Here is a 26679-nt window from a genome sequence, read left to right on the forward strand (position 1 = left end):
GTAAGAGCAGCACATCATCACAGCCAGGATACTGACAGGGATACAGTCACAGAACACCCCTCACCACGAGGCCCTCTCCTGGGGCGAGGCCCTCTCCTGGGGCGAGGCCCTCTCCTGGGGCGAGGCCCTCTCCTGGGGCGAGGCCCTCTCCTGGGGCGAGGCCCTCTCCTGGGGCGAGGCCCTCTCCTGGGGCGAGGCCCTCTCCTGGGGCGAGGCTGGTGTTTGCACTGAAACTGGACAAGGTTTCACCAAGATGCAGCCGCGCTCAGGGCCGGCAGGGGGTGACGCCGCAGAGGGAGGGCCCCGCAGGCTCAGAGCACCCGCCCCAAGTGCGGAAGAGCTAGCGACACTGCACCCAGCTCAGAAAACCGAGTCTCACTGGGTCTCCTTCCAGCCTGGCCATTGTCCCCCTGCAGCCTTTGTCCACGTCGCCCCTGGAAGACCCTTCCCCACACCCCCTTCAGTCCTCCAGGCCGCCTTCACTCGTGGTTCCAGCCCCAGCCCGAGCCTCCGCCCTGGAGCTCTAAGGGCACTTCAGGGCGCCTGCTCTGGGAACCTGTCCGTCCCCCATGGGCGCCAAGCCCCTAAGCGTAATCCTCATCTGAGCACCCCCAGTGGACGGGACGGGTGGGAGGCAAGTCATCTTTCTAAAGAACTCCGTGCACACGAGGCTGTTCCCGCACTGCGGCTGGCTCTGTGTGGAGGAGGGGCTGGGCGGCTGGAGAGGGGGCAGGCGCTAGCAGTGCCAAGAACGGGGCATCTCCACCAGGCGCACCTGTGAGCACAATCGGGCTCTGTCCGTCTGCAGGCCGCCGCCGCCTCTGGATGGGAGGAAGCACCCTTCCCTTCCTGCACAGCCGCTGCCCCGAGGACTTAGTGTAAGAGACGGAGCGCCCGTCCCACTGCCCTTCACGCCTGTCTCCCAGCTTCGCTCCAGCTAAAACGCAGGAGAACCTGTTGTAAACGTTCCTTATTAAATCCACCTTTTACTTGACATTTAAACAAGTGGTTCCTCTCTTCCACTTTGCACTTAACCCAAACCCCTGGTTTTCTAAACCTGTGGGAACTGAAGCCCATGTGTACACGGCCCAGACTCTGGGCCTCAGGCCAGCTGCCTGTGGACTTGCACATGCGGCCACCTGGGACGGTGCTCACGCCCTCACCTCCCACTTCCAGGGCGAGTCCTGCGGTCAGTCCAGAGCCAAGAGTTCAGTCTCCATCACCCCATGAGGGGTGCTCTCCCCATCCCCCCAGGGGCAGCACCCAAACTGCGTGGGCTCAGTCCACCCACCCCGTCTTGGATCAGAGCCGCCGAGGCTCACATGCCACGAGTCCCGGAAAGCGCAGGAGGGGAGGGCGGCCGCTCGGGGGCCAGGGGATGTCACTACCGCCCCCCATGACAAGTTCCGATGGCAAAGCAAGTCACACTGAGGGCACAGACGGAGATGGGGGGTGGGGGGCGCCGGCCGAAGACCAAGATCAAACTGGAACACAACAGTCAGTGACCGACGCTGGACCGAGACACCCCGACAGCAGATGCAAGATAAGGGGGCCACAACTCACCCAGCATGTTGAGCGTCCCGATGGTGTTGGTCTTCAGCGTCTTGATGGGGTTGTACATGTAGCTGGGCGGCGAGGCTGGAGACGCCAGGTGGTAGATCTGGTCCACTGTGGGGGCAAAACCACACCTGTTACGTCCACGGAAAACACTGAACGACTGAACTCCTAAGAATCAGACCGTGTAACACAGGTGTTCGTGTCTTCCGCTGAAATTCTAGTTGTCACGTTTCCTTCTTCTTACAAACTAGTTTATGTGTACAATGGGAAGAACTTTAAACAAAAATAGAAAGTCTCATTAATCTGGAACAGAAACGTGCCGGCCCCTGACGTGGCCTGTTCTCCTCTAATCAGAAACGGTCTGATTACCAAGCTGATTGCTTTCTGAGAAGATCTGTCCCAGATAAAGCTCTCAAATCAGAAGGCAGACTGATTCTTCAGACAGAGTTAAGCATGAATATTAAAATAAACAACACTTTAAATTTATAAAACAAAGCTGACGCAAAGTGCACAAAAGTCTGGGAGATGAGGGCCTTTTGCTCTGTTTTTATTTATCCTGCTATTATAAGCAACAGACCCAGAGGTGACAGTCGGAGGGTGGTCTTTAAGGCCACGAATGGTGAAATGTTCGGATTCTGCACGACTCCCCTGGTGCACACGTAACCGCTCTAATGTCACCAACTGCGACCCTCACTCCCCAGGGTCAGGCGACCCCAGCCCCACAGCAGAGGCCGGCAGGGCCGTGTCCCCTGGGGGAGCCATCCCTGCAGACACAGCATCTGTGATGCCACCCACTGCGCTACAGTCAAGGAAAACCACCCCCGCCGAGGCCAGCCAGGGGACGGGGTCCGAGACACCACTGCCAGTGGGACCCTCCCTCCCACACGGCTCGGCCCCGACATGAGCGCCTGCAGGGACCCTGCCCCTCCACCCCTTGTCCCCGCATCCTCCTCCCAGCCAGGACCACTGCTGTCCTTTGAGGTCAGGGCACCTCAGGAGCCAGGTTTCAGAGATGACGGGTGGAACAGGCAAACTTGAAAAAGAAAAGTTCCCATGATGAATTCTGCAGTATGACGTCCTCAGAGACCAGCCCCCGACCAAACGCTGCCCAACCTCCCCACATCACACACCCTTGTCCCCCTGAAAGTCTTCTGTCACCCCCGGGGTGGCGTGGGCATCACTGCAGTGCCATCCGGGACCCGGGGCTGTTTCCCGACACATCCACCCCAGGGTGAGCAGCGGACGATGCTTTCTCATCCTCAGACCAGGAGAGGCTAGTATTCCAGGCAGGGGGCTTGGTCTCCACTCAACTCACCCCAACGATCAGGGTCTTTCAAGCCCTAGGGCGTCTGGGGGACGGAGGACACCTGAGCCACCAGGACCCGGATGGTTCTGTGCACACGGCGTCTTTGGGAAGGGGTTCTAGGTGAAGACAGACTCATGGTATAACCTGGTAACTACGGTTTTTCCTATACCAGGACCATACACCACAGGAGGCAAGAACTACACGTGCAAGGCTGCAGGTCCCATCTTCTGGGTGTTTACTGACGTGGCTTCTTGCTTTGCTAAGAGCTTTCCAGCAAACTCCTGATGGGATTTTTATTTAAGTCTTCTTATTTTAAAAACAATACTCTGCAACATCATCTCCATCAAAATCTCAACAGCCTTTTTTTTGCAGAAACAGAAAAAAATTCATCCTAAAATTCATATGGAATCTCAAGAGTCTAAATAATCAAAACAATTTTGAAAAAAAAAGTTGGACTCCCATTTCCTGATTTCAAAACATATTACAAAGCTACAGTAACAAAACAGTGTGTTACTGGCATCAAGACAAAGACCAATGGAACAGAATAGACAGCCCACAAACAGACCCTTCTGTGTATGATCACACAATCTCTGACAAGGGTGCTGAACCACTCAATGGAGAAAGGACAGTCTCTAGCAAATGATGTTGGGAAAACTAGATATCCACATGCAAAAGAATAAGACTGGACCCTTATCTTACACCACACACAAAAATCAACTCAAAATGGATTAAGTACCTAAGTATAAGACCTAAAGTAATAAAACTCCTAGAAGAAAACATAGTGGGAAAGCTGCATGACACTGAATTTGGCAAAGATTTCTTGGATGTGACACCAAAAGCAAAAACAGACAAATTAGACTACATCAAACTTAACTTTTCTGCCAAGATCAAAGGGCACAATCAACAAAGCAAAAAGGCAACCTACAGAATGGGAGCAAATACTTGCAAATCACACATGTGATAAGCTAATATCCAGAATATATAAAGAACTCCTACAAATGAACAAAAAATAACCAAATTAAAAAATAGCAAAGCACTAAATATACAGTTCTCCAAAGATGATATACAAATGGCCAACAAGCGTATGAAAAAATGCTCAATGTCACTTATCAGAAACATGCAAATCAAAACCACAATGGGTATTACCTCACACCCATCAGATGACTACTTCAAAAAAACAAAACAGGAACAGAAAGTAACAAACGTTGTTGTCAAGGGTGTGGAGAAATTGGAACCCTTGTACGCTGCCGGTGGGAATGTAAATGCTGCAGCCACTGTGGAAGACAGTATGACATTTCCTCAAAATATTAAAAATAGAATTAACATATGATAAGACATTTCGCTTCTGGGTATATAGCCAAAGGAATTAAAAAGCAGAGTCTCAAAGAGATATCTGCACACCCATGTTCACGACATCTTTCACGACAGCCAAGACATGGAAGCGCCCAAGTGTTCACAGGCAGATGGACCAATGAACAAAATGAGGTAAATCCAAACAGTGGAACATTATCGTCTTAAAGTGGAAGAAAATTCTGACACATGCTACAAGACAGATGAACTTTAAGGACATTACTCCAAATGAAATAAGCCGGTCACAAGACAAATGCTCTACGACTCTATTACGCACACGAGGTCCCTAGAGCAGTCAGATTCACAGACAGCGAGTACCGACAATTCGCCGGGGCTGCGGGACGGGCTTACTGTTTGGTGGGTACAGGGTTTCAGTTTTGCAGGATGAAAAAGTTCTGGGGCTCTAGTTCACAACAACATACTTCACACTGCTGGTTAGTGCACTTAAACATGGTGACGAAGGTAAAAACAGAAAAAGAGGCTTAGGAGTGGTGAAAGCAAACGCAAAAAGGGGATCAGTGCCTTTACCAAAGCGGCGTTGGAAATGAGTAGTTCTGGTCTGTGCACTTGTTCCCCCACTTTCTACCCCCGACCCTGCCGGCCAACAGAGGATTCTCCTCAGTCCTCGCTCTGCAATCAGAGCCCCCCAGGGAAGCTTCTGAATGAAAGGTGCCCGGACCCCTGGCATCCTGCCGCAGACGCTCCAGGCGGGGAGACTCTGGACCTTTACCTACATGTGTATTATTTATGTATTTTGTAAAACCACGTTTTAAAACTACTGGGTTGATTTAAAAATGGAACCCATGCTGTTCAAAGAATAATCCTTTTTCAAGAAACTAAAAAAACACAAAACCTTTTAAAATGGTTTACAGTCTGTCCAAATGGGAATTCATTGAAGGGGTTGATCTAATTAAGAGGAAAATCCCGTGACTGCTTTCTGACCCCCCAGAAGTTTTTCGGAGTTGACACATAGTTTAAGAAAACCCAAACAGACAGAAGTTTTATGCAAATTGTAAATTAACAAGATAGTTCTCACAGAATCCCGTCAGCCTCAGCTGACAGCTATCTTTTCCAGCTGACAGCTCTGTAGGTAAGGGGCTGGATCAGTTCCCGCCCACCTGCTAAAAGGCCCAGGGGCTGCAGGGAGTCCCAGCAGCCAAGGACACCTCGTCACTCCCCACAGCTGCCCGAGCAAGTGGGGCTGTGCTGGGCTCCAGATGGGCCTGCAGAGCGAGGGCCACGGCGTGGAGCCTGCCCAGCACCCCTCCCGGTCCACAGACCCCCGGCAGGGCTGCAGACGGCGTCAGTCAAGGCGTGTGGGCTGTGACCTCCTGGCACAAACGATTCACCACTGGTTTCACACTTGAGGCGACAACACATACAGTGGAAAAAAAAAGGAAACGGCATCAAAGAGGAAAAAGGGCAACTTCAGAGAGCGCAGTTCAAACACGAGCATCCTCGCGTGTATCCTCGCCCACGCCAGTGCGATCCAGGTCAGGACCTCACGCGGTCACCGCGGGCAGCCTGGACCTCGGGGTCCCGACCCCTCCTCCTGACTCAGCGAGGGCTCCACAAGCGTCCTTCCTCACGCTTTATCCGCACACGGCCCCGCTCTCTGCAGGACGGCAGCCTAGAGCACGTGCAAATGTAGATTCCCGGGCAGACCCAGGAGACCTGCAACTGGAAACATCGCCTGCACGGCAAGGCTGACGTGAGAGCAGTGCTCGGTGGGGTCGGCCAGTGTCGAGGTGGGCTGCACACTGGGGACTTATTTCATCTGAAGGCCGTTCCATCCGGTGTGTCGTGTTTTCCATCATTTGACAGCTTAGCCCAGCGGCTGTCCCCACCCACCGCAGCTGGAAGGACCAAGACACTCCCTGTAAGACCATTCCTTACATTGATTTAAGCAGCGCCTCTTTACTACGAGGCTGTCCTGCCTGCAACAGTAAGGACAGCAGCTCCAGTGCCCGTCCCAGGAGGACACAGCGCCAGTCCCTGACAGAGTCTTCTGGAAGGAATTACGACAAGGAGAGAGCGGCAACTTCTGAACAAGCGTAAACGATCAGCCACAAGAGGTGCTCGGAAAATACGAAGAAACGTTAACAACAGAGCAGCAGGGTGAGCCCTCACAGCCCAGGAAAAGAGCCCTCAAAGCCCGCCAGCTGCACCACACAAACTGCACCAAAAATGAGCGTGACGTTCAAGCATCCCAGCTGGGGGACGAAGAACAGCACGGCCGTTCGTGCTGGCCGTCGGCCGCCAAGTGACCCTCCGGAGGCCCTGTCCCATTTACAAGGCTGAGTGCAGGAGCCACGGCTGGGGAAAGAGGAACCTTGAGAAATGAGCCTGAAAGAGCTCAAATTAACGAGACTAAACAGTAAAGCAAACACGTGTTCTCCGTTTTCACATAATTTCCTTAAATAGGTTCAAAGCAGCATCCTGGCAGGTCTCGGCATGTAATTTTTATGTTGGGGAGAGGATGGGCCCGGGGTGGGGTGGCCGCAGCACGCTGGCCCCGCTGTGAATTCTGATACAGAAGGATCACCGGGATACAAAAAGCAGAAAATCAACAAGGTTCAGAGCAATATAGAAAATGCTACTTTCTCTACCCACAGGGAAGAATTATGAATACCTAGATGTGTTAACTGGGTCACATAAAGAGACTGCAGATGGGGCTTCCCTGGTGGCACAGTGGTTGAGAGTCCGCCTGCCGATGCAGGGGACGCGGGTTCGAGCCCCAGTCCGGGAAGATCCCACATGCCGCGGAGCAACTGGGCCCGTGAGCCATGGCCACTGAGCCTGCGTGTCTGGAGCCTGTGCTCCGCAGCAGGAGAGGCCACAGCAGCGAGAGGCCCGCGTACCTCAAAAAAAAAAAAAAGAAAAAGAAACTGCAGATGAACAGAAATGCTAAGAGCAGTTTCCTGAAGGTGAGTTGGGACCTGGGAAGACTGGAGACAGAGGCAAGAGAAAGACCTTTTACGGAATATCTTTTTAATTTAAAAAAAAATTGAACCATATAATTATGCTGCCTATTAAGCATGTTTAATCTAAAAAAGATCACATTTAAAGAAAAGATCAGATGTTAACGAGAACAGAGTATTTCTGGGTATTCCTCCTCTAAAATTCTCTTCTTTTTTATCCTTTTCCAAATTTTCTGTAGCATGCATGTATTACTTTTATCATCAGGAAACAATCGTCTTTTGAGAAGAGGAAAAGAATTAAGATTCTCTTCCATGTTATTCTTTTTCAAATACATAAACACGAAACCCAGTTCTTTCATTTAGTTCACAATATTTTTAAATTTGGGTTGTTTAATCTCCAAATACTTTGTGGTTTTCCATCTATCTTTCTGTTATTGATTTCTAGTTTAACTCCACTGTGATCTGAAAGTACACTTATATAATTTCTATTCAATTGTTTTCTACTCTAGTAACAAACTTAAAAGGTTGTCAAGGTGTACTTTCTGGGCCAGAATGGGGTCAGTCTTGGTAGATGCTCCATGTAGCTTGAGAAGAATGTGTTCTGCCGTTGGATGAACTAGTCTGTACACGTCCATCACATGCCGTTGATCAACGGTGTTGCGAGCGTGTCCTCACTGATCTTCTGCCTGCGGGACCCGTCCATTCTGGTGGGCGTGTCCAAGTCCCCAGCTATGACGGTGGTTCGTCCCCTCCTCTGTTCATTCCATCAGTTCTGAGCTCTGTGAAGCGCACATACAGGCAGGACCGTGACGTCCTCCTGGAGAACTGACCCTACATCAGGATGCACTGGCTTTACCGTGATGGCTTGCCCCGCTCCGCGGTCTAGTTGGTCTGAAGTGAAGACGGCGACCCCAGCTTTCTTCTGATTCGTGTCAGCACGCTTCACCTCTCTCCATCCCCTTCATCTATCTGTATCTTTATATACGGTGTAGGTTTCCTGCAGAAAACTGAGTTGGGTCCTGTTGTTTTTTAACCTCTATGACGATCTGTTTTTCAACTGGTGTATTTAGAGCATTCATATTTAAAGTGATTATCAATAGACTTGGATTAATATCTACTATATTTCTAGCTATTTTCTACTCATTTCCTTGTTCTTGTCTTCCACTCTTCTGCCCTCTCTCATTTTATCTGAGCATTGCAGATGATCCCGTTCTCTCTCATCTTTTGGCATATCAATTATACCTTTTAAAAAATCCCTTTAGTGGTTGTCCTATAATTTACCATATACGACTGACCTACAGGCAATGAGGTGCCTCACATAACAGAGTATTCCCAACTCCTCCTCTGTCTCTGGTGACACTGCTGTCATTCTTTCATTTATCTGAGCAGTAATCACCCAAGAGCTGCTACTATTATTCTGAACTGTTACCTGTTAGATTAAGAAGAAAAATGGAAATTTTAATTTTACCATCACTTATTCCTCCTCTAAAATTCCTTCTTTCTCTATGCAGATCCGAGTTTCAGATCTGCATCACTTACCTCCTCTAAAGGACTTCTTGGAACACTTCCTGCAAAGCAGGTCTACAGGGGACAGATTCCTCAAAGTCTATTTCTCCTTCACATTCAAAGGATAAGTTCACAGGATGGTGAATTCTAGGTTGGCGGGTTTTTTCCTTCAATTACTTAAATATCTCCGTCCACTCTTCTCTGCACAGCTCCTGAAGGTAAGTCTGTGTGATCGCCATCCTTGTTCTTCTGTGGGTGAGGTGTGACCCGCACCCATCTCAGCTTCTTTCAAGGTTTTCTGTTCATCAGTAATTCTCTACAAGTTGAATGCACAGATTTTGGGGGCATATCCTGCCTGGTGTTCTCCAAGCTCCCTCGGCCTCTGGTGTAGTCCGTGTCACTAACTTTGGAAGATTCTCAGCCATCCTTACGTCACACGTTTCTCCCGTTCCCGCCTTTCTTCTCCTTTGGGAATCTCCCTGTGTGTGCGTTACACCTTCTGTAATCTGCCCCCACTTCTTGGATATTCTGCTCTAGATTTTTTTTTTTTTTTCGGTACACGGGCCTCTCGCTGTCGTGGCTTCTCCCGTTGCGGAGCACAGGCTCCGGACGCGCGGCTCAGCAGCCATGGCTCACGGGCCCAGCCGCTCTGCAGCATGTGGGATCCTCCTGGACCGGGGCATGAACCCGTGTCCCCTGCATCGGCAGACGGACTCTCAACCACTGCGCCACCAGGGAAGCCCCCGGCTCTGGATTTTTATGCTTTTTTCTCTTTGTTCTCAACTTTGGGAAGTTTTCACTGACACACCTTCAAGCTCCCTATCCTTCTCCTCGGCTGAGACAAGCCCATCGAAGGCCCTCTTCATTTCTCGCACAATGCTTTCTATTTTGGGCATTTCCCTTTGATTCTGAGGGTTTCCACCTCTCAGCTTCCATTACCCACCTGTCCCTGCAGAGTCTGCTTTTCCCACCAGCATCCTTTGCACGTTGACCATAGTTACTGAAACGGCCCTCGTGGTAACTCCACGTCTCTGCCACGTCCGACCGGGTCTGATGTTTGCTCCGCCTCTGCAGACTGTGTTCGTGCCCTGGAACACGCCTGCAGTTCTTCACTGAAAGGCACACATGCTGCACCAGGGGTGGGAGATAACGGGCCTCCGGCACGAGGTTCGAGCTCACTGGCTGGACGCAGGCTGCGCTTGCTGCCCTGAAGCCCTCGGGGTCAGAGGCTGTACCTCCACCCCGTACCCCTGCTTGGTGTCCCCAGCTGTCCCCGAGTTTCCCTAGAGACCCCTCCTTACCTGGGCCTGGGCCTATGCTTCCTCTGCTTCTTGTCACCCTCGGGGTCTCCACTGAAGGCCGGGGAGCCCCCCGGTCCCAGGCCCGCGTCTCCTCTTTGTCGGTCAGGCCCTGGGGGAAGTCCCCCTGAGAGGCCTTTGGGGGAAAACAGGGTGCTCTGGGCAGATTTCAGGAAGGCTCGTTTCCCCTCCCCATGCTGGAAAGCTGATCGTCACTGAGAACCTCGTGGGGCTCCTGGAGGTGAAGCTCACTACAGGGCCCCCAACCCCCAGAACCAGGGCCCGGACTCAAGGCCCATCCACACTGTCCCTGCCCGCGGGCAGCTCCCACCCGCCCGCAGCTGCTTCCACCCCAGTCAGGGTTCTGTGTCCACCACCATCTCCAGCTCCCAGGTGGCCGTTTGCCCCGCGACCTCCGCCCCCTGCTGGAGCCGAGAAGGCCACGGGTCATCAGCTTGCTCATCTTCCCCGTTGTGAGGACGGGAAGGACTGTTCCGGGCTCCCGACAGGTCAAAACAGAGACCTGAAGTCCATCCAGCCACCCGCGAAAACGAAGACGGCTCCTCCCCACTACGCAGTGCTCCGTGCTCCCTTCTGCTCTGAGAGCCCAGTCACTGCCCGCTGTCCTGTGCCTCCCCGGGGCCCCCTCCCCTGACAGACGCCCACCCGTGTCCACAGAGGCGTCCTGGGCCGCAGCTCAGCGATCACCACCGTCCCGATGGCCTGGCGTCCACCCCACAGACAACACACACCCTCTACCCGACCCCAGCTTCTCAGAAACCTCCCAGTGTCCTGAATGGGTGGGTGGGAAGAATAGGTAAATTTACCCCTTCCAGAGCCAGTTCGCAGGATGGGTTCAACATCTGAAACTTAAACGCTGTGGTGGGTAAAATCCAGAGTTTTTTTAAAGCTACATGAAATCCGATTAACTTATCTCAATAATTACTTATGATTCCTTCCAAAGCAATGATGTTCTCCCCCAAACATCTAACCCAGACAACACAGAGGCCTCCGTCGTAAGCCCCGTGACAACAATGCTTCCTGTCTGATCGTTTCATAATTAATTACACGAGGGGGCCCCTGGGGTCACAGTGCCATCTCAGCCCGGACGCGAGTTACCGCACTCACAGCTAATCTTCCACATCGACCACCACATCCTGAGCCCATACAACAGTCACTTTCCCACTGGAAATACGGACAGAGAATAAAGCATGATGGCTGCACTTTGAAAACAACCAGAGGAGGAAGCGTGTGCCTAGTGAAGCCCTGCTGGGGTGCTGCCAGGCCAGGTGGCACCTCTGCTGCCGCGTTAAAACCCACACCTGTCAGCCCGGGAAGCAGAGCACTTGCCAAAGCAGAAAGACATTCCTGCTGTGTGTACATATCAGACCCACTAAGGCTGCTTCTATTAGGAGAAAGGCACCTACAGAGAGTAACACCGAGTGTTTGTACTTTGTTACACACTCTCACCACGCAAAGCAGGGGGGCGGGGAGTGAGTCATTCATGCCATCGAGCTAAGTTCAGCTGTGACTGGGACCTCAGTGGGTAGGACGGATCACCACCTTTGAAAAGCACAACTGTCCCCGAACCACGGCCCTTCCATGCGAGGGGCTCAGAGTCCGGCGGGCGTTGCGGGACAGAGCGAGGAGGCCGGGACGGGCGGGAGCAATCTGGCACTTGGAAGAAGCCCGCGCACTACAGGGGGCGGGGGAGTGAGGGGCAGGGAGAGTGTGTGCGTGCGTGTGTGCGTGCGTGTGTGCGTGCGTGTGTGCGTGTGTGCGCGCGCGCGCCCTCTACGTGGAGTCCAGCGCCAGAAGCGGCAGAAGTGGCCTAGAACAGCTGTGGCGTCAGAGCTCCAAGCACACAGCCAAGTCGCTCTGCGGCTCAGTCTGGCTGTCTACCTACAAGGCAAAAGCCAGGAGGGGCCGGCGGTTTACTAAACAGGCACAAAGGAGTTAACATCCTCATGAAGAACTACTTGGATCTCCTCTGGGAATTAGCATGTTAGAAAGTCTAACCTTTTCAGTAACCAAAAATAGGTACACCAAACCATGGGTTTTCTACCAAATTAACAAACTATTTTTGTTAGTAGTTTTTTAAGGTAGCGCTCAAGGCTACTAACGTATTAGCGAAACAGACACCACCAAACAACGAAGGGGACTTCTTAGTGTTTAGCACAGTTCACGTCTGGGCTCTCTACCAAGGCTGTAAAACTCGAAGATACTCATAATGGAGCACTGGAGACCTGTAAACACGGGGAGATTTACATAAACTGTGGCCTATCGGCACCAGAGCACTGCCCAGTCAGTACCCGAGCTCTGCAAGGTTCCTTCCATGCATGGGGAGGAGGCCCACGATGCGGGGCCGTGGGAAAAGCAGCGCCAGCCACCCCCGCAGTGTGTGTGCGGCCTCAGCAGGCCCGCAGCTGGGCAGCCGCCTGGCTCCAGGTGGCACGCACCAAGTGCAGGTGGGTGCAGCCTCCCACCCTCAGGGCTGCAGCCAGAGCAAGTGAGGGTGCACATGAGGTGCACGTCTTTTGGGGACGACCATGCAACCCACCACCGCCCCCCAAACCTAATTCCTTTAGGGTGGCAGAGTTACCGGAGGACTCTGAACTCTGACACGGAGCGATTCGTCATGAGCCCAGCATCCTCCATCAGCCAGCTCCCTGGAGGCTAGAAGTGACTCCCCACAGCCGGCAAGCATCAGACTGTGAGGCCACCGGACCGAGGGGCCCTGATCGAGCCCCCTCAATAGCCCACGAGGCTCGAATGCGGGGCTGCCACGTGACAGCGAATCCAGACTCCCCCATCCTGGCTGTTCTCCATCACAGGGGCCAGGGTGGCGCCTGGGACGCGGTGAGACCGTTTCCAAAACAAAACAGGGCCTCCGCATGGCCGAGGCAGCCGGCATCCCGGGGCCGCCGCCCCGTCGAGCCTGCCCACCTGCCCGCCTGGCACCAACCGGCACGGGGCGGCCCTCGCGCTCACCTTCGATGTACAGAGGCTCCACCACGTCGTGGTTGATGAGCTCGAAGTTCTCGTGGCCGATCCAGTGCTCCACGTTCCTCTTCCTGCCCGTGAAGAAGTTGTCCACCACGGTCACCTCATGCCCGTCCATCATGAGCTTGTCTGTGAGGTGGGAACCCACGAAGCCCGCGCCTCCGGTGACCTGTGTGCGGACAGCAGGGGAGGGTGCGGTGAGCACCCGTGCGAGCAAGGGGTCCCGGTGCGGCCTCCACTGAACAGAGGAGGGGGCGGGAAGGGGGACCGGGAAGGTTTCAAAGCGCATCTCTTCTCACTCCAGAGCAGGGAGTCGAAACTTCCAGAACTTCTAAGCAGCCTGCAAATCTAAACTGCCGCCACTAGACAGCACAGGAGAACAGCAGTCACGAGTTTCAAAGTCTGACGCTATTAAAAGGCCCCTGTTTCAGTGCATGCGACACTGAGCATCACTTACGTGGTTCTAGTACTTTTAGAATCACTTTCTAAAAAAATGATCAGCAACATTCATCTATGCAGTGAACTACCAAAAACAAAGGACGTGATACTGAAGCTGGACTCAAAAATCTCATGGAGGGGAGGGAGGGAGACGCGAGAGGGAGGAGATATAGGGATATATGTATATGTATAGCTGATTCACTTTGTTATAAAGCAGAAACTAACACACCACTGTAAAGCAATTATACTCCAATAAAGATGTTAAAAAATAAAACTAAAAAGAAATTTTTTAAAAACTAAAATAAAATGGGGAAATGATGAGTAAAACAGAAAAAAAAAACCTCCTGAAGAACTAGTATCTTCCAAATTGTTTATAAGAACAAATTAAGCCACAGACACTGTGTGCAGACCAAGGCCCTAAATGAGTAAGTTCCACTCTTTGGTTACCTAGTGTCGGCAACCGAGCCAAACAGAAGTAAGGCAGCTCGGGGGGGCCCACGAGGGGAAGATCACCACTCATGTGCTTCTAAAACTTAAACCCACCAAATGTGTAAAGGCAGTTATGACTGGAAAAAATTTAAATAAAAAGACTTTATTCAAATTAAATAGTGTCAGTGGTGGGGGGGCTAGATAAAGCGTATTTTGATTTTGGAGGATAGGAGCGAAAAGAAGAAACCCAGAAGACAGACGTGGGATGGGAAACCATATTCTCTGCCTTTCCTGCTCTCCCCTCCCCTCTGCCTTCTGCTCCTTCAAAATTCACATTCACGTCACCCTCCTGTTCCAAACAGAAAGAATTAACAGTAGAGAAAACACCCACTCCTTTTAACCTAAAGAAAAAGCACCTTAACATCTAGGTCTATGGTTTTAAAACATTTAATCTGCCATGAAGTCCTCTGTTCACATAAAATCTGACATGTAATTCCCATGTTTATTGCAGGCAGGAGCAGAGCAGCCTCGGGGAGAAAGGCAGATTGGGGGAGGGGGTGGGTAAGACCAGCCCAAGAAGAGCCATCCGTCCACCACCACCGAGAGATGTGTGTGCTCAGATGAAAACACAGACACTTAGAACATGCATGGCTGAGAAGCCCTGATACCCAACAGTTTCCTATCAGCTGCGTCCATTCTTTATCGGAAGCCTCATTTTCTAAACCCCTTTGCTTTAGGGATGCGAACTGACATCTGGCGGGGTGGAGTTTTGGGCCAAGATCCCCAGATCACCGGAATGACGCAATCAGCCCAGTCGTCCTAATTTCATATTCTCTCCACCACCTGTCGACTTGTCTGGTGTGTGTTTTATCTTAGCGCTCTTACACTTTACCTGTACGCCTGAATGATTATTTGAAAAAATAATTTTCTGGAAAAATAACTGGATTTCCAATCTGGCTCACCACTGGTGATTACCTCACGGGGCAAGATTTCATTTTATCTTACCTTTGTTTTATTGCGTTTTCCCACAGTTTTTAAATCAGAAAAATTACATCTTTTTTTCCTTACAAATTTTATTTTGTATGTCTCAAATTGTGGACGTTATATGAATATTTCTGCAAAAAAAAATACATCTTTTCAGAAGAAATTTAACCCCTCTTAATGTAACTCTATTATCTATATGCAAACGTTTCCTAAAATAAGATGTTCTGTAGCTTGCTAACTTTATCTCTGCACCTAAAATAACTGGTGAGGCCTGGAGCCAGCAGAGACGCAGGGCATTAAATCATACACGACGGCTGCCAACACTGCACTAGTCTCTGGTGACCAAATGCTGGAAGCACCTTAGCCTTTCTTAAAATAGATTAAAAAAATTTTTTTTTCTTGAATAATTCCTTTCTATCTAAAATACTTAAGATTTATGTAACCTAGCTGGGTAGTTATAAAATGTTTCTCGGGCTTCCCTGGTGGCGCAGTGGTTAAGAATCTGCCTGCCTATGCAGGGGACACGGGTTCGAGCCCTGGTCCCGGGAAGATCCCACATGCTGCAGAGCAACTAAGCCCGTGCACCACAACTACTGAGCCCACGTACTACACCAACTGAAGACTGTGCGCCTAGAGCCCAAGCTCCGCAACAAGAGAAGCCACCGCAATGAGAAGCCCGCGCACCGCAATGAAGAGTAGCCCCCGCTCGCCGCAACCAGACAAAGCCTGCGCACAGCAATGAAGACCCAATGCAGCCAAAAATGAAAAGCAAATAAATTTTTAAAAATTAAAAAAATAAAACCAAAATAAAATAAAATGTTTCTCCTAACCAATTTCACCCCTTTAGGAAAGCATTTCAAAAAGAAACAAAACGGGCAGAAGCTTAGCACTCAGGCAGCCTCCTCAGGAAAATAACCGCTGAACGCAGGCCTTTGAGTTAACAGGGAGCGGACGGTGGGAAGACACACAGGCCTCGTACGCGGAACAGATCAGGCCGTGCACAGCTTTGCTTGGCTCTGCAGTCCGTGACCTCTGCCCCGTGTGCTGCTTGCTCTTGTCGGGGCCAACAGGCAGCTAGCGGGCCCAGCTCAGGGCGGCACGCAATCTCATGCCGCCCCATCAGCAAAAAAAAAAAAAAAAAAAAAAAAAAAAAAAAAAGAAAAAAGGATGTCTTTCAGAACAAAACTCTTCTTTGTGCGAAGGCGTCAACAATTACTGAAAAGGCTTTAAGTTTCAGCAACCATATGCCAGCCTTGGGCACCAAATGACTCGGAGATGTGACTTAACCTATGAGGCGGCAGATGAGTCAAAAACACTAGGCTCATGGATTGTGGTTATGCGTGAAAAGAATTCGACAGTGCCCAGCACCGCAGGAAAACCATCCCACGTGGAAATGACAAGAACTCTAGCAAGGCCGTGCAGGGTTTGTACATTTGCGCAGAGCTTCGGATTTTCTGATCACTCTGGCGTGTGGCCGCAGGGAGATTAGGAAAATCAGCTTTTCTCTTCACTGATGTATTTCTCAATTCATGCCTAAATACTTACACATTTTTGATGTGACGGAAATCACCCAAAAGATGGGTGTACAACTGGCTTTAGAGTCTACTCAGGGTGAGATTTGGTAGCCACCCCAAAAGGCAAGAGACTTCCTGTAACTTCTAGAAGAAAAGGGAGATTTTTGGGGGGAAACAGTTTAACAAGTGTTATACTGGTGTTCGGGATGCACGATCCCACACTGGAGATGACGGCCAAGGACAGACGCCCGCGGGTCCTAACCACTGACATGCCAAGGTCACAGATATACCAGGAGCTCCACAGACCTGGTGAAACAGGACAACCACAACAGGAGAAAATTAATTCAAAAGCCAATATTTAAGCGTCTGGATTTTGTCCTAAGGGCATACAGCAGATACAGAAACATTTATCCATGAAAATCTGCCAAAATTTAATAAGAACCGTGAGAGTCTGGACACGTGAGCCCCGGCTCACTCTGTCCTTCCACCCTCCACCCAGTGCAGAGCCGGTGAGAGTGTCAGGTGTGGGCCAAAAATAGGGGCTCCCAGTGAAAGATGTAGCATCTCCCTAGGAAGGGCAGGGCCCCCACATTCCACATCTCTCGTCCCCTTCGGCCTGGACTCCTGACCCCCGAGCCTGCTGGTCGAGCGCTCCCTTCCCCCAACCAGCTCCCACCCCCCACTCGGAGCAGAAGCTCTGCCCCAGGCACGGAAGTCTGTAACTGGTCAGGCGCTACTGATCTCCCTAAAGGAACTGACTTTACTTGGAAGAGACAGTGGGGAAGTTCAAGCATAAGGGAGATCAGGGTGGCAAGCAGTCAGGAGGAGGCTGGCAGCTCTATGATAACAGCTGGTTTAGAAGACAGAACCGGGGAGAGACCCAAGAGCCTTCCCGGGTCAGAACAAACCTCCAAGACTGGGCTCAAGTCTCCCTCTGCAAAGGGGCCAGAATTTAATTAGGTAAAAGGGAGGAGCAATTTATAATGCAAAGCCCTGACGAAGGACAGATCACCCCACCGGCCAGTTATCAGAGCCTACCACACAAGGCAGACAGCTCAACAGAACAATCGGGGAAGGAGACCGTGACAAGGGCCCTGCTGGAACCACCGCCATCCAGGTGACCGTGTCCACTCCCGAGGCTGCAGCCTCTAAGGAGCGGCCACCACACCTTCACACTCCAGGGGAAACAGACGTCACCAAAGTAGACCAGCCAGGCCACCGAACAAATAAATAAGCAAACCAAAATAAAACAGGCCTCGGGGAAGGGGGCCATCAGGATCCAGAGCTGCTGCAATGAACTACCCAGAATGTCTAGTTTTCTACCAAAAATGTCGAGATGTGCAAAGCAACAGTTGCATGTGACTCAGGCACAGGAAAGCAACCAGGCAACAAAACTGCCTGTGGGACCCAGGTGACGGACGTGACAGTCTCCTAAGCAGCCACCACAGATATACTCAAAGAGCTGGAGGAAAGCAGATTAAGGAAGTAAAGAGACAAAAAAGAGGAAACTTAAAAGACAGAAACAGATGGAAATTCTATGCTGACAAGCACAGAAACCAAAAAGAAACGTGGGCCAGAGAGATCCGACAATCTTCCGGATCTGGAGAAGCACAAATCGGCCAACTTGACGCTGGACCAAAGGGGCTTATGCACCGTGAAGAACAGAGAGAAAGGGCTTCCCTGGTGGCACAGTGGTTGAGAGTCCGCCTGCCAGTGCAGGGGACACAGGTTTGAGCCCTGGTCCGGGAAGATCCCACATGCTGTGGAGCAACTAAGCCCGTGCGCCGCAACTACTGAGCCTGTGCGCCACAACAAAGAGAAGCCACCACAGTGAGAAGCCCCCGCACCGCAACGAAGAGTATCCCCCGCTCGCCACAGCTAGAGAAAGCCCGCGCGCAGCAACAAAGACCCAACGCAGCCAAAAATAAATAAATAATTTAAAAAAAAAAAAAAAAGAAAATAAGGGAGAGTGAATAGAGCCTCTAGCAAGCATGAGACGCCAATAACTACCCCAACGTGTAACGGGAAAAAGGAAGAAAGAGGAACAGAGAAATGCTCAAGGAAACAATGGCTGAAACTCCCCAAGCTGAGGAAACACAGTAACCTACACTTCAAGAAGCTCCACTAACTCCACGTAGGAAAATGTAAACACGGGTAGATGCACGCAGACACGTCACACTAAAAATGATGAAAACCAGAGACAAAGATGAAGTCTGAAAGCAGGTGCACTGGGTTGAATACTGTCCTGCAAAATGTCCTCCTGGGAACCTCAGAACGTGACCTTATTTGGAAACAGGGCTACTGCAGGTGTAATTAGTTCAGGTGAGGTCAGAGTGGATCAGGGTGGACCGTGAGTCCAGCGTGAGACATGGGGAGAGAAGCGCTTGGTGATGGAGGCAAAGGCTGGGGTGATGCCCCACAAGGCAGGGCTTCAGGGACTACTGGCCACAACAGAGTGCAGAGAAAGGCTGGGAACGACTCCAGACAGAGCACAGCCCTGCCGACAACTTGGATTTACACTTCCAGCGTCCAGAGCTGGGAGCTCCTGCTGTTCTGAGCTACGGGGTTGGTGGAATTATTACAGCAGCCGCAGGAAACTGAACAACAGGAAAAGAGAATGGCCCCTGAAGCGCAGGGAACCCCAGTGTGACTCACAGCTGACGTTTCATAACAAATGACGGAGAAAGCAGTAGAGAGAAACTACAGCCGAGAATCTACAGACACCAAAGGTAACTTATAGAGATAAAAAACAGGGAGAGGTAAGAAGTGAGAGAATTCATTGGTATCAGACCTGCCATACAAGAAATACTAAATTCGGGCTTCTCTGGTGGCGCAGTGGTTGAGAGTCCGCCTGCCGATGCGGGGGACACAGGTTCGTGCCCCGGTCCGGGAAGATCCCACAAAAAAAAAAAAAAATAGTAAATTCTTCAGGCCCAAGGCAGACGATACTGGGGGGTGGGGGGAGAATAAAGTAATTGAGTAACTATAAAAGGCAACATAATTGCATTTTTTCCCTTTTCCTCTTAATTGTTTTAAATTTAAAGACCAAACTACTTAGCACAACAATGCGGACACACTTAAAGCCAAAGAACTATACACTTAACAATGATTAATAAATTTTATGTTAGATACATTTTACCACAACAAAAAAGAAAAAGCCACTTGAACAAAATAATATATTATTTATCCTTATAAAATACAGAAATATATTTGACAACAATAGTGCAAAGAAGGTAGGTGAGAGCTAAGTTGTTTGCAGTAAGGAAATGACACCAAAGTTAACTCAAACCCACAGGAACAAATGAAGGTTGATAAAAACGTTATAAAAAGGTTAATGTAACAAATTCCATAAATATATCCTTTCTCTGCTTTATTCACTCAGTTTATTTAAAAGATATAAACTTGTATAAAGTAATAATCGTAACAGTGTGTTGGGTTTGTAACATGGATAGAAGTAATACACAGAACTAATGCAGGGGGCATTTCTACACCTCACTGGACCACAGTATAAACCTGGAGCAGAGTCATGAGTTAGGGCGTATGTGGTGAGCACTAGAGCAACCAGGAACAAAACAAATTTTTGAAATACAGTAAAAAAAAAAAAATCTTTAAAGGAATTCGAATGTTATACAAGAGAAGATTCACTTAATGCAAAAGAAAACAGTAATGGAGAACAGAGGAACAAAGATGTGAAGCAAACAAAACAAAATGAAGTGGCAAAAATAAAAATCAACTATGTCAAAAATAACATTAATGTGAATGGATTAAACAATTACTCAAAAGGCAGAACACTAGAAAAAATGAGATCCAACCACACACTGTCTAACGAGGACACTGTCGACTCGAAGATATAACGCGCTGAATGTGAAAATATAAAACACGGCATAGAAACAACAATAAGAAAGACGGAGTGGCTACAATGCTATCAGACAAAATAAACTTTAAAACAAAAAATGTTCACAGATAAAAAGGGGGCATTTTATAAGGACAAAAGGGTCGATCCATCAAGTGGATATAACAGTTACAAACATTTATGCACCTACAGCAGAGACCCAAAATACATGAAGTGAAGTTGAAAGAATCAGAGGGGGAAACAGAATTCAACAACAAAAACGGCAAACATCAATACCTCATCCTCGATACTGGACAGAGCTATGCAGCAGATTAACAAGGGAATAAAACACTTGAAAAGCGTGACAAGCCACCTGGACCGAACAGAGACCTATGGAACACTCCACTCAGCAGCGGCATGGTACACAGTCCCTTTAAGAGCACATGAAGTTCTCCAGGAGACACTATAGCCCAGGCCATAAAACAGGCCGCAACAAATTTAAAAGGATCCGGATCACACAAGGTATGTTCTCTGATACAAGGGAGTGAAATTAGATATCGATAACAAAGGTATCTGAGAAATTCACAAGTATGTAGAAATTAAATGACACACTCCCAAGTAACTAATGGATCAAAGAATAAATTATAAAGGAAATTAGAAAAGACTTTGAAATGAACGACAATGAAGAAACAGCATTCCCAAAACTTACGACATGCAGCTAAAGCAGTGAAATTCCTAGAGAGATACAAACTACCAGAAGTAACTCAAGAAGAAACAGAAAACTGCATAGGTTTGTAACAAGAGATTGAATTAAGCCTAAGTGCAGATGGCTTCTCTGGTGAACTTCACCAAACATTTAAAGAAGACTTACCGTAGACCTTCAAACAACTCAGGGGTCAGGGGTGCCAAACAACCACACGGTGGGAAATCCAAGATAACTTTACAGTCAGTCCTCCACATCTGTGGTTCCACATCTGCAGATTCAACCAACCACAGATCGTGTAGTACGGACTGCAGTGTGTCTTTTTTTTTTTTAAGTAAATTTATGTATTTATTTATTTTTCTTGGTTGCACTGGGTCTTCGTTGCTGCATGTTGGCTTTCTCTAGTTGTGGCGAGCAGGGGCTACTCTTCATTGCGGTGCACAGGCTTCTCATTGTGGTGGCTTCTCTTGTTGCGGAGCACAGGCTCCAGGTGTGTGGGCTTCAGCAGCTGTGGCACGCGGGCTCAGCAGTTGTGTCTTGTGGGCTCTAGAGCGCAGGCTCAGTAGTTGCGGTGCATGGGCTTAGCTGCTCCATGGCATGTGGGATCTTCCCAGACCAGGGCTCAAACCCGTGTCCCCTGCATTGGCAGGTGGACTCTTAACCACTGCACCACCAGGAAAGTCCCTGTAGTGTGTCTTTACTGAAAAAAATCCACATATAAGTGCACTGGCACCGTTCAAACCCATGTTGTTCAAGGGTCAACTGTAATGCCAGATCTTCAAAGTCTTCCCAAAGAGTAGAAGAGGAAAAAACACTGCCCCACTTATCCTACGAGGCCATTATTACTCTGATACAAAAACCAGAAGAAGACCTCATAAGAAAGGTAAATTCTAGACCAATATCTCTTATAAACATAAGCATAAAAATCCTCAACAAAATATTAGCAAATCAAATCCAGCAATATACAAAAAAGGATTATACACAGTAATCAGCTGGGATTTATCACAGGTGTGCAAGGGTGGTTGCAAAATGAACAAACTAGGAAGAGAAGGGAACTTCCTCAACCTGATGAAAGGCATCTCTGAAAACCCACAGCTAACACGGCCCTTGATGGTGGAAGGCTGAAACCTTTCCCCTGAGATCAGGAACAAGACAAGGACGTCTGCTCCTCCCACTTTTGTTCAACACTGTATTAGAGGTTCCAGCCAAGACAATTAGGCAAGAAGGTGAAATACAAAGCATCCATATTGAAAAGGCAAAAGGTAAACCACCTATAATTACAGATAACATGACCTGCATGAAAATCTGACGGAATCCACTTAAAACTATTAGAACTCACCAACGAGTTGAGCAAGGTTGCAGGACATTAAGACAAAAGTCAATTGTATTTCTATTTACCAAGAGAACATGCAATAGAAAAATGAAACTGGCAAAACAATTCAATTTATACTAGCATCAAAAAGGCTAAGACACTTTAGAATAAATTTAACAAATAAAGTACAAAATTTGTATCCTGAAAACTACAAAAAAAAAAAGTTAAAAGAAACTACTGAAGACCTAAATAAATGGAAAGACACTCCACGTTCAAGAACCGGAAGACAAGACTGTTAAGATAGCAATACGGCCCAAACTGACCAACAGATTCCATGCGTCTCTGTAAGAACCTCAGCTGGCTTCTTTGGAGAAACCGACGGGCTGGACTTAACATTCACAAAGAACTGTAGTGGGTCCAGAACAGTCAAAATGATCTTGAAGAACAAAGGTGGAGGACCCACAATTCCCAGTTTCAAAACTTACTGCAAAGCTACAGTAATTAAGGCAGTGTGGTACTGGCACAAGGATAGGCATATAGATCGACAGACAGAACTGAGAGTCCAGAAATAAACATTCACAATTACGGTCAGCTCACTTCTGACAAGGGTGGTAAGACAATTCAACAGGCCATGACTGGTCCTGTCAGCCAACAGTGCTGGACCACTGGCAGTCACAGGCCAAAGGATAGGAGACCCGTATCTAAATCCATGCATAAAAATGAACACAAAATGGATCAGAGACCTAAATGTAAGACACTAAAGCTGTAAAACTCTTAGAAAAAAAACATGGCAAATCTTTGTGACCTTGGATTAGGCTATGACTTCTTCCTCTTCTTTTTTTTTAAAATTTATTTATTTATTTTTGGCTGCTTTGGGTCTTCATTGCTGCCCGCGGGCTTTCTCTAGTTGTGGCGAGTGGGGGCTACTCTTTGTTGCAGTGCACGGGCTTCTCATTGCGGTGGCTTCTCTTTTTGCAGAGTACGGGCTCTAGGTGTGTGGGCTTCAGGAGCTGTGGCACGTGGGCTCAGTAGTTATGGCTCACAGACTCTAGGGCACAGGCTCAGTAGTTGTGGTGCACGGGCTTCTCACTGCGGTGGCTTCTCTTGTTGCGGAGCACAGGCTCTAGGTGCACGGGCTTCAGTAGCTGTGGCGCACAGGCTTAGTTGCTCCGTGGCACGTGGGTTCTTCCCAGACCAGGGCTCAAACCCACATCCCCTGCATCGGCAGGGGGATTCTTAACCACTGCACCACCAGGGAAGACCCTAGGCTATGACTTCTTAAATGTGACACCAAAGCACAAGGAACAAAAGAAAAAATAAGCTTCACTGATATTTAAATCTTCAAAGAATACCATCAAGAAAGCAAAAAGACAACCCACAGAACGGGGAAAAAATACTTGCAAATCAAGTATCTGATAAGAAACTTAGATCTAGGATAAAGAACTCAATAATGAAAAGAAAAAGAACCCAATTTTAAAATGGCCTAAGTGTCTGAGTAGACATTTCTCCATGGAAGATACAGAAATGGCCAATAAGCCCATGAAAAGATGCTCAACATCGTCAGCCATCAGGAAACTCAAATCAAAACCACAATGAGAGCGCACTTCACACCTACGAGCAGGGCTACTCACAAAGACCTATCATGACAAGCGTTGACAAGGACGTAGAGAAATCGGACTCCTCATACACTGCTGCGTGTCATGGGATGTGAAACGGTGCAGCCGATGTGGCAAACAGTCTGGCAGTTCCTCCAAAGTTTAAAGGGCTGCCACATGACTCATAGAATAAATGGATAAATAAAATGTGTCCTATCCATACCATGGAATATTACTTGGTAATGAAAAGATGTGAAGGACAGATAAATGCTGCAACATGAATACATGTTACAAACGTGCTAGCTGGTCACGAAAGGCCAAGCAGTGCATTACTGCACCTGTATGAACACCAGAACTGGCTCATGTCCACAGACAGAAAGTCAATTCCTGGTTGCCTAGGGGTGGAGGGGCTGCGGAAATGGGGAGTGACTGCTCACAGGCTCAGGGCTTCTTTGGGGACAAAACGTTCTGAAATCGATGATGGCTGCACAACCCTGTGAATGTACTAAAAACGACTGAATTGTACACTTTAGGGGGCGAGTTGCACAGTACGTGAACTATATCTCAACAAAGCTGGCACTCTTAAAAATGCAAAGGTGCCGATCTCCTTGGACACACTGCTGCACGGCACGCACGTGGGGTTCTTTCACAGGTGAATTTGTATTCGCGTTTAACAAGCGGACCACTAGCCGAGGAAGCCCCCAGTGTATTTATCAAGGTGGTGTGTGAACCAGCAAAGGGTTTAAAAACCACTGCTCCGGAAAGTTTCACATTTCCTCAGAAAGTTACACACAGGGTCACCATACGACCTGGTAATTCCTCCCCTAGGTGTACATATACCCGAAAGGAGAGGACACCTATGTCCACAGAACCTTGTACCCGCCCGTTCTGTTCACAACAGCATTATTCACAATAACCTCAAAGGAGAAACAACCAACCCCAAAGGCCCAGCAACTGATAACTGGACAACCAAAGTGCGGTACCACCACACAATGCAATATTATTCAGCTCTAAAAAGGAGTGAAGTCCAGATTTGTCTACAGCACAGACGAACCTTGGAAACACTGACGTTTTAGAGAAAGACCACACATTGTATCATTTGAAATGCCCCAAACAGGCAAATCCATAGAGACGGAAAGTCGTTCTCGTGGTTGCCAGGAGCTGGGGGGGCAGGGGGCTGGGATGGGAAATGACTGCTGATGGCTATGGGGTTTCCTTGGGTGATAAAATGTTCTGGCATTAGGATGTGGAGCTGGTGCAGGACTTTGTGAACAAACCATAAACCACTGTGCAGGCTGAACTGTATATACTGGACCGGTGACTTTCATGGGCTGTGAATTACACTTCCATTTAAAAAGCAAATTCCTCGATTACAAATATGAAGCAGGTGTGTAAACTTACCAAAATTCTTTTACGGTCCTTTTCTGATAAAAATTTTACAGGCGGGTATTTCTGGGTGAAGCTGTATAACATAAAGAGATTATAAAAGAAAGAGTCAAACATCTCATGTGAGTATTTTCTCTACTTGCCACCAAAACAAATGCCGGATTTGAGAACTGTTACTATCTGCTCCCCTCTCTTCTGCAAAAGAGGGCTGCGGCAACCAAGCAAGCACTGGTTAACCCTGAGCTCAAGATCAACCTGCTCCTTGTTTACAATCACACAGGTGTGACATGTGATACTATCCCTGGACAGGGAAAACGTCAGGAAGTACCAGCCACCGGCAGCCAGGGCTGAACACAAAACACGGGAGGGGTGGCGTTCTCGAGATGCCGTGCCCAGGCCTGGGAGGAAGATATCGGCTGTGTGGGGTCACAGACCCAGCCCTGCCGACTGTACCCCCAGGAGGAAGAGAAGGTGTTAAGACTCTTCCCCTCTTCGGGCAGTTTCACAATTCCAGCCCCCCCTACCCAGCTGGGGGCCCTGGACAAAGCGACTGGGCATCAGCCCTTTCTGCCCACCATGGTCCGTCTGAACCTGTCTGGGGTCTCACCTTATCTTTCAATGCCTCTTGCCCCCATCAAGGTGCCACCAGTCCCCAACCCACACGGATGTTCCAGGGCTGGGGCAGCATAAAAGACATATAAAGTTTCAAAAGAGAGTTGATAAATATAGACTTGAAATATCCACTCTTAAAGTGATTCGGTCAGAAACAAAAGGGCTTTTTAAAAAATGTGGAGAAAGCAGCTCTAGAGTTATTATTTTAACTGCAGATGTGCTGGGCGGGGGCCCTGTCTCCATCCGCCCCACACCCGCAGCCAGGACGTGGAACGCATCTCCTCAGTGGCTGAACTGAACGGCGCAGGACAGGTCCTCAGACAGAAGACCTTGAAGCAGGTGCTTCTCGTCTCCTGAAGGAGTGAAGCTCGCTGACAACAGAGCTGGGCGGGTTGGCAGTGCATGTGATCCCCTGTAGGAGCTTCCAGGCTCTCAAAAGGTCAAGTTCGCCATGCAGACGCCAAACACAGGCAGGCAGCTGGGAGACGCCCAGGGGATGGTGAGAATGCCAGCCTTCCTGTGTCAGTTCTGTGACCCCGTCCACACCCCTGGGGCAAGACCCCCAGGCGCTCTGGGCACCTCGGGTTTCCTGCTCCCTCGAGCCAGAGGGCTGCCCGCAAGCCGTCCTGGGACCCGGCCACCACAGCAAGCACCTGATGAAGCGGGGCCGGGGAGGATGACAAAGCCCCAGCACTGGCCGGGGCAGCCCTCCCACCTGCCCGGTACCCCGTTCTCCGAGGGCCCGACACCCCTGCTCCAGCCTCAGTCTGAGCTCCCAGCATCCACGGGCCCAGCTGACTCAGCTCCATCCCACCCTCCCCGTGCTGCCCACCAGCCCGCTTCTCCTCCAGGCCGTCCTGACTGTCTCCCTTCCCTCACCCACCCACGGAGGGTTCATCCCCTCCAGGCTGAAGGGTTTTAGAGAGAGTCACG

The 26679-nt window shown here is 49.3% G+C and overlaps 1 protein-coding gene across 4 annotated transcripts in view; it reads right to left on the reverse strand.

The window, feature by feature from the left end:
- Window positions 1–26679, reverse strand: part of UXS1 (UDP-glucuronate decarboxylase 1) — a 60221-nt gene that overhangs the window by 21170 nt on the left and 12372 nt on the right. For 3 of the 4 annotated variants that reach the window (XM_024757974.1, XM_024757975.1, XM_024757976.1), the window contains 3 exons: window positions 25150–25210; window positions 12930–13110; window positions 1564–1668 (listed from right to left, as the gene is read on the reverse strand). In XM_024757974.1, coding sequence (XP_024613742.1) covers window positions 1564–1668; window positions 12930–13110; window positions 25150–25210 — 347 coding nt within the window. The remainder of the gene's footprint in view (window positions 1–1563; window positions 1669–12929; window positions 13111–25149; window positions 25211–26679) is intronic. The other variant, XM_024757977.1, reaches the window with a different exon arrangement.

This window comes from Neophocaena asiaeorientalis, unplaced genomic scaffold (genome assembly GCF_003031525.2).
Source record: "Neophocaena asiaeorientalis asiaeorientalis breed wild unplaced genomic scaffold, Neophocaena_asiaeorientalis_V1.1 scaffold497, whole genome shotgun sequence".
NCBI classification, from domain to species: Eukaryota; Metazoa; Chordata; class Mammalia; order Artiodactyla; family Phocoenidae; genus Neophocaena; species Neophocaena asiaeorientalis.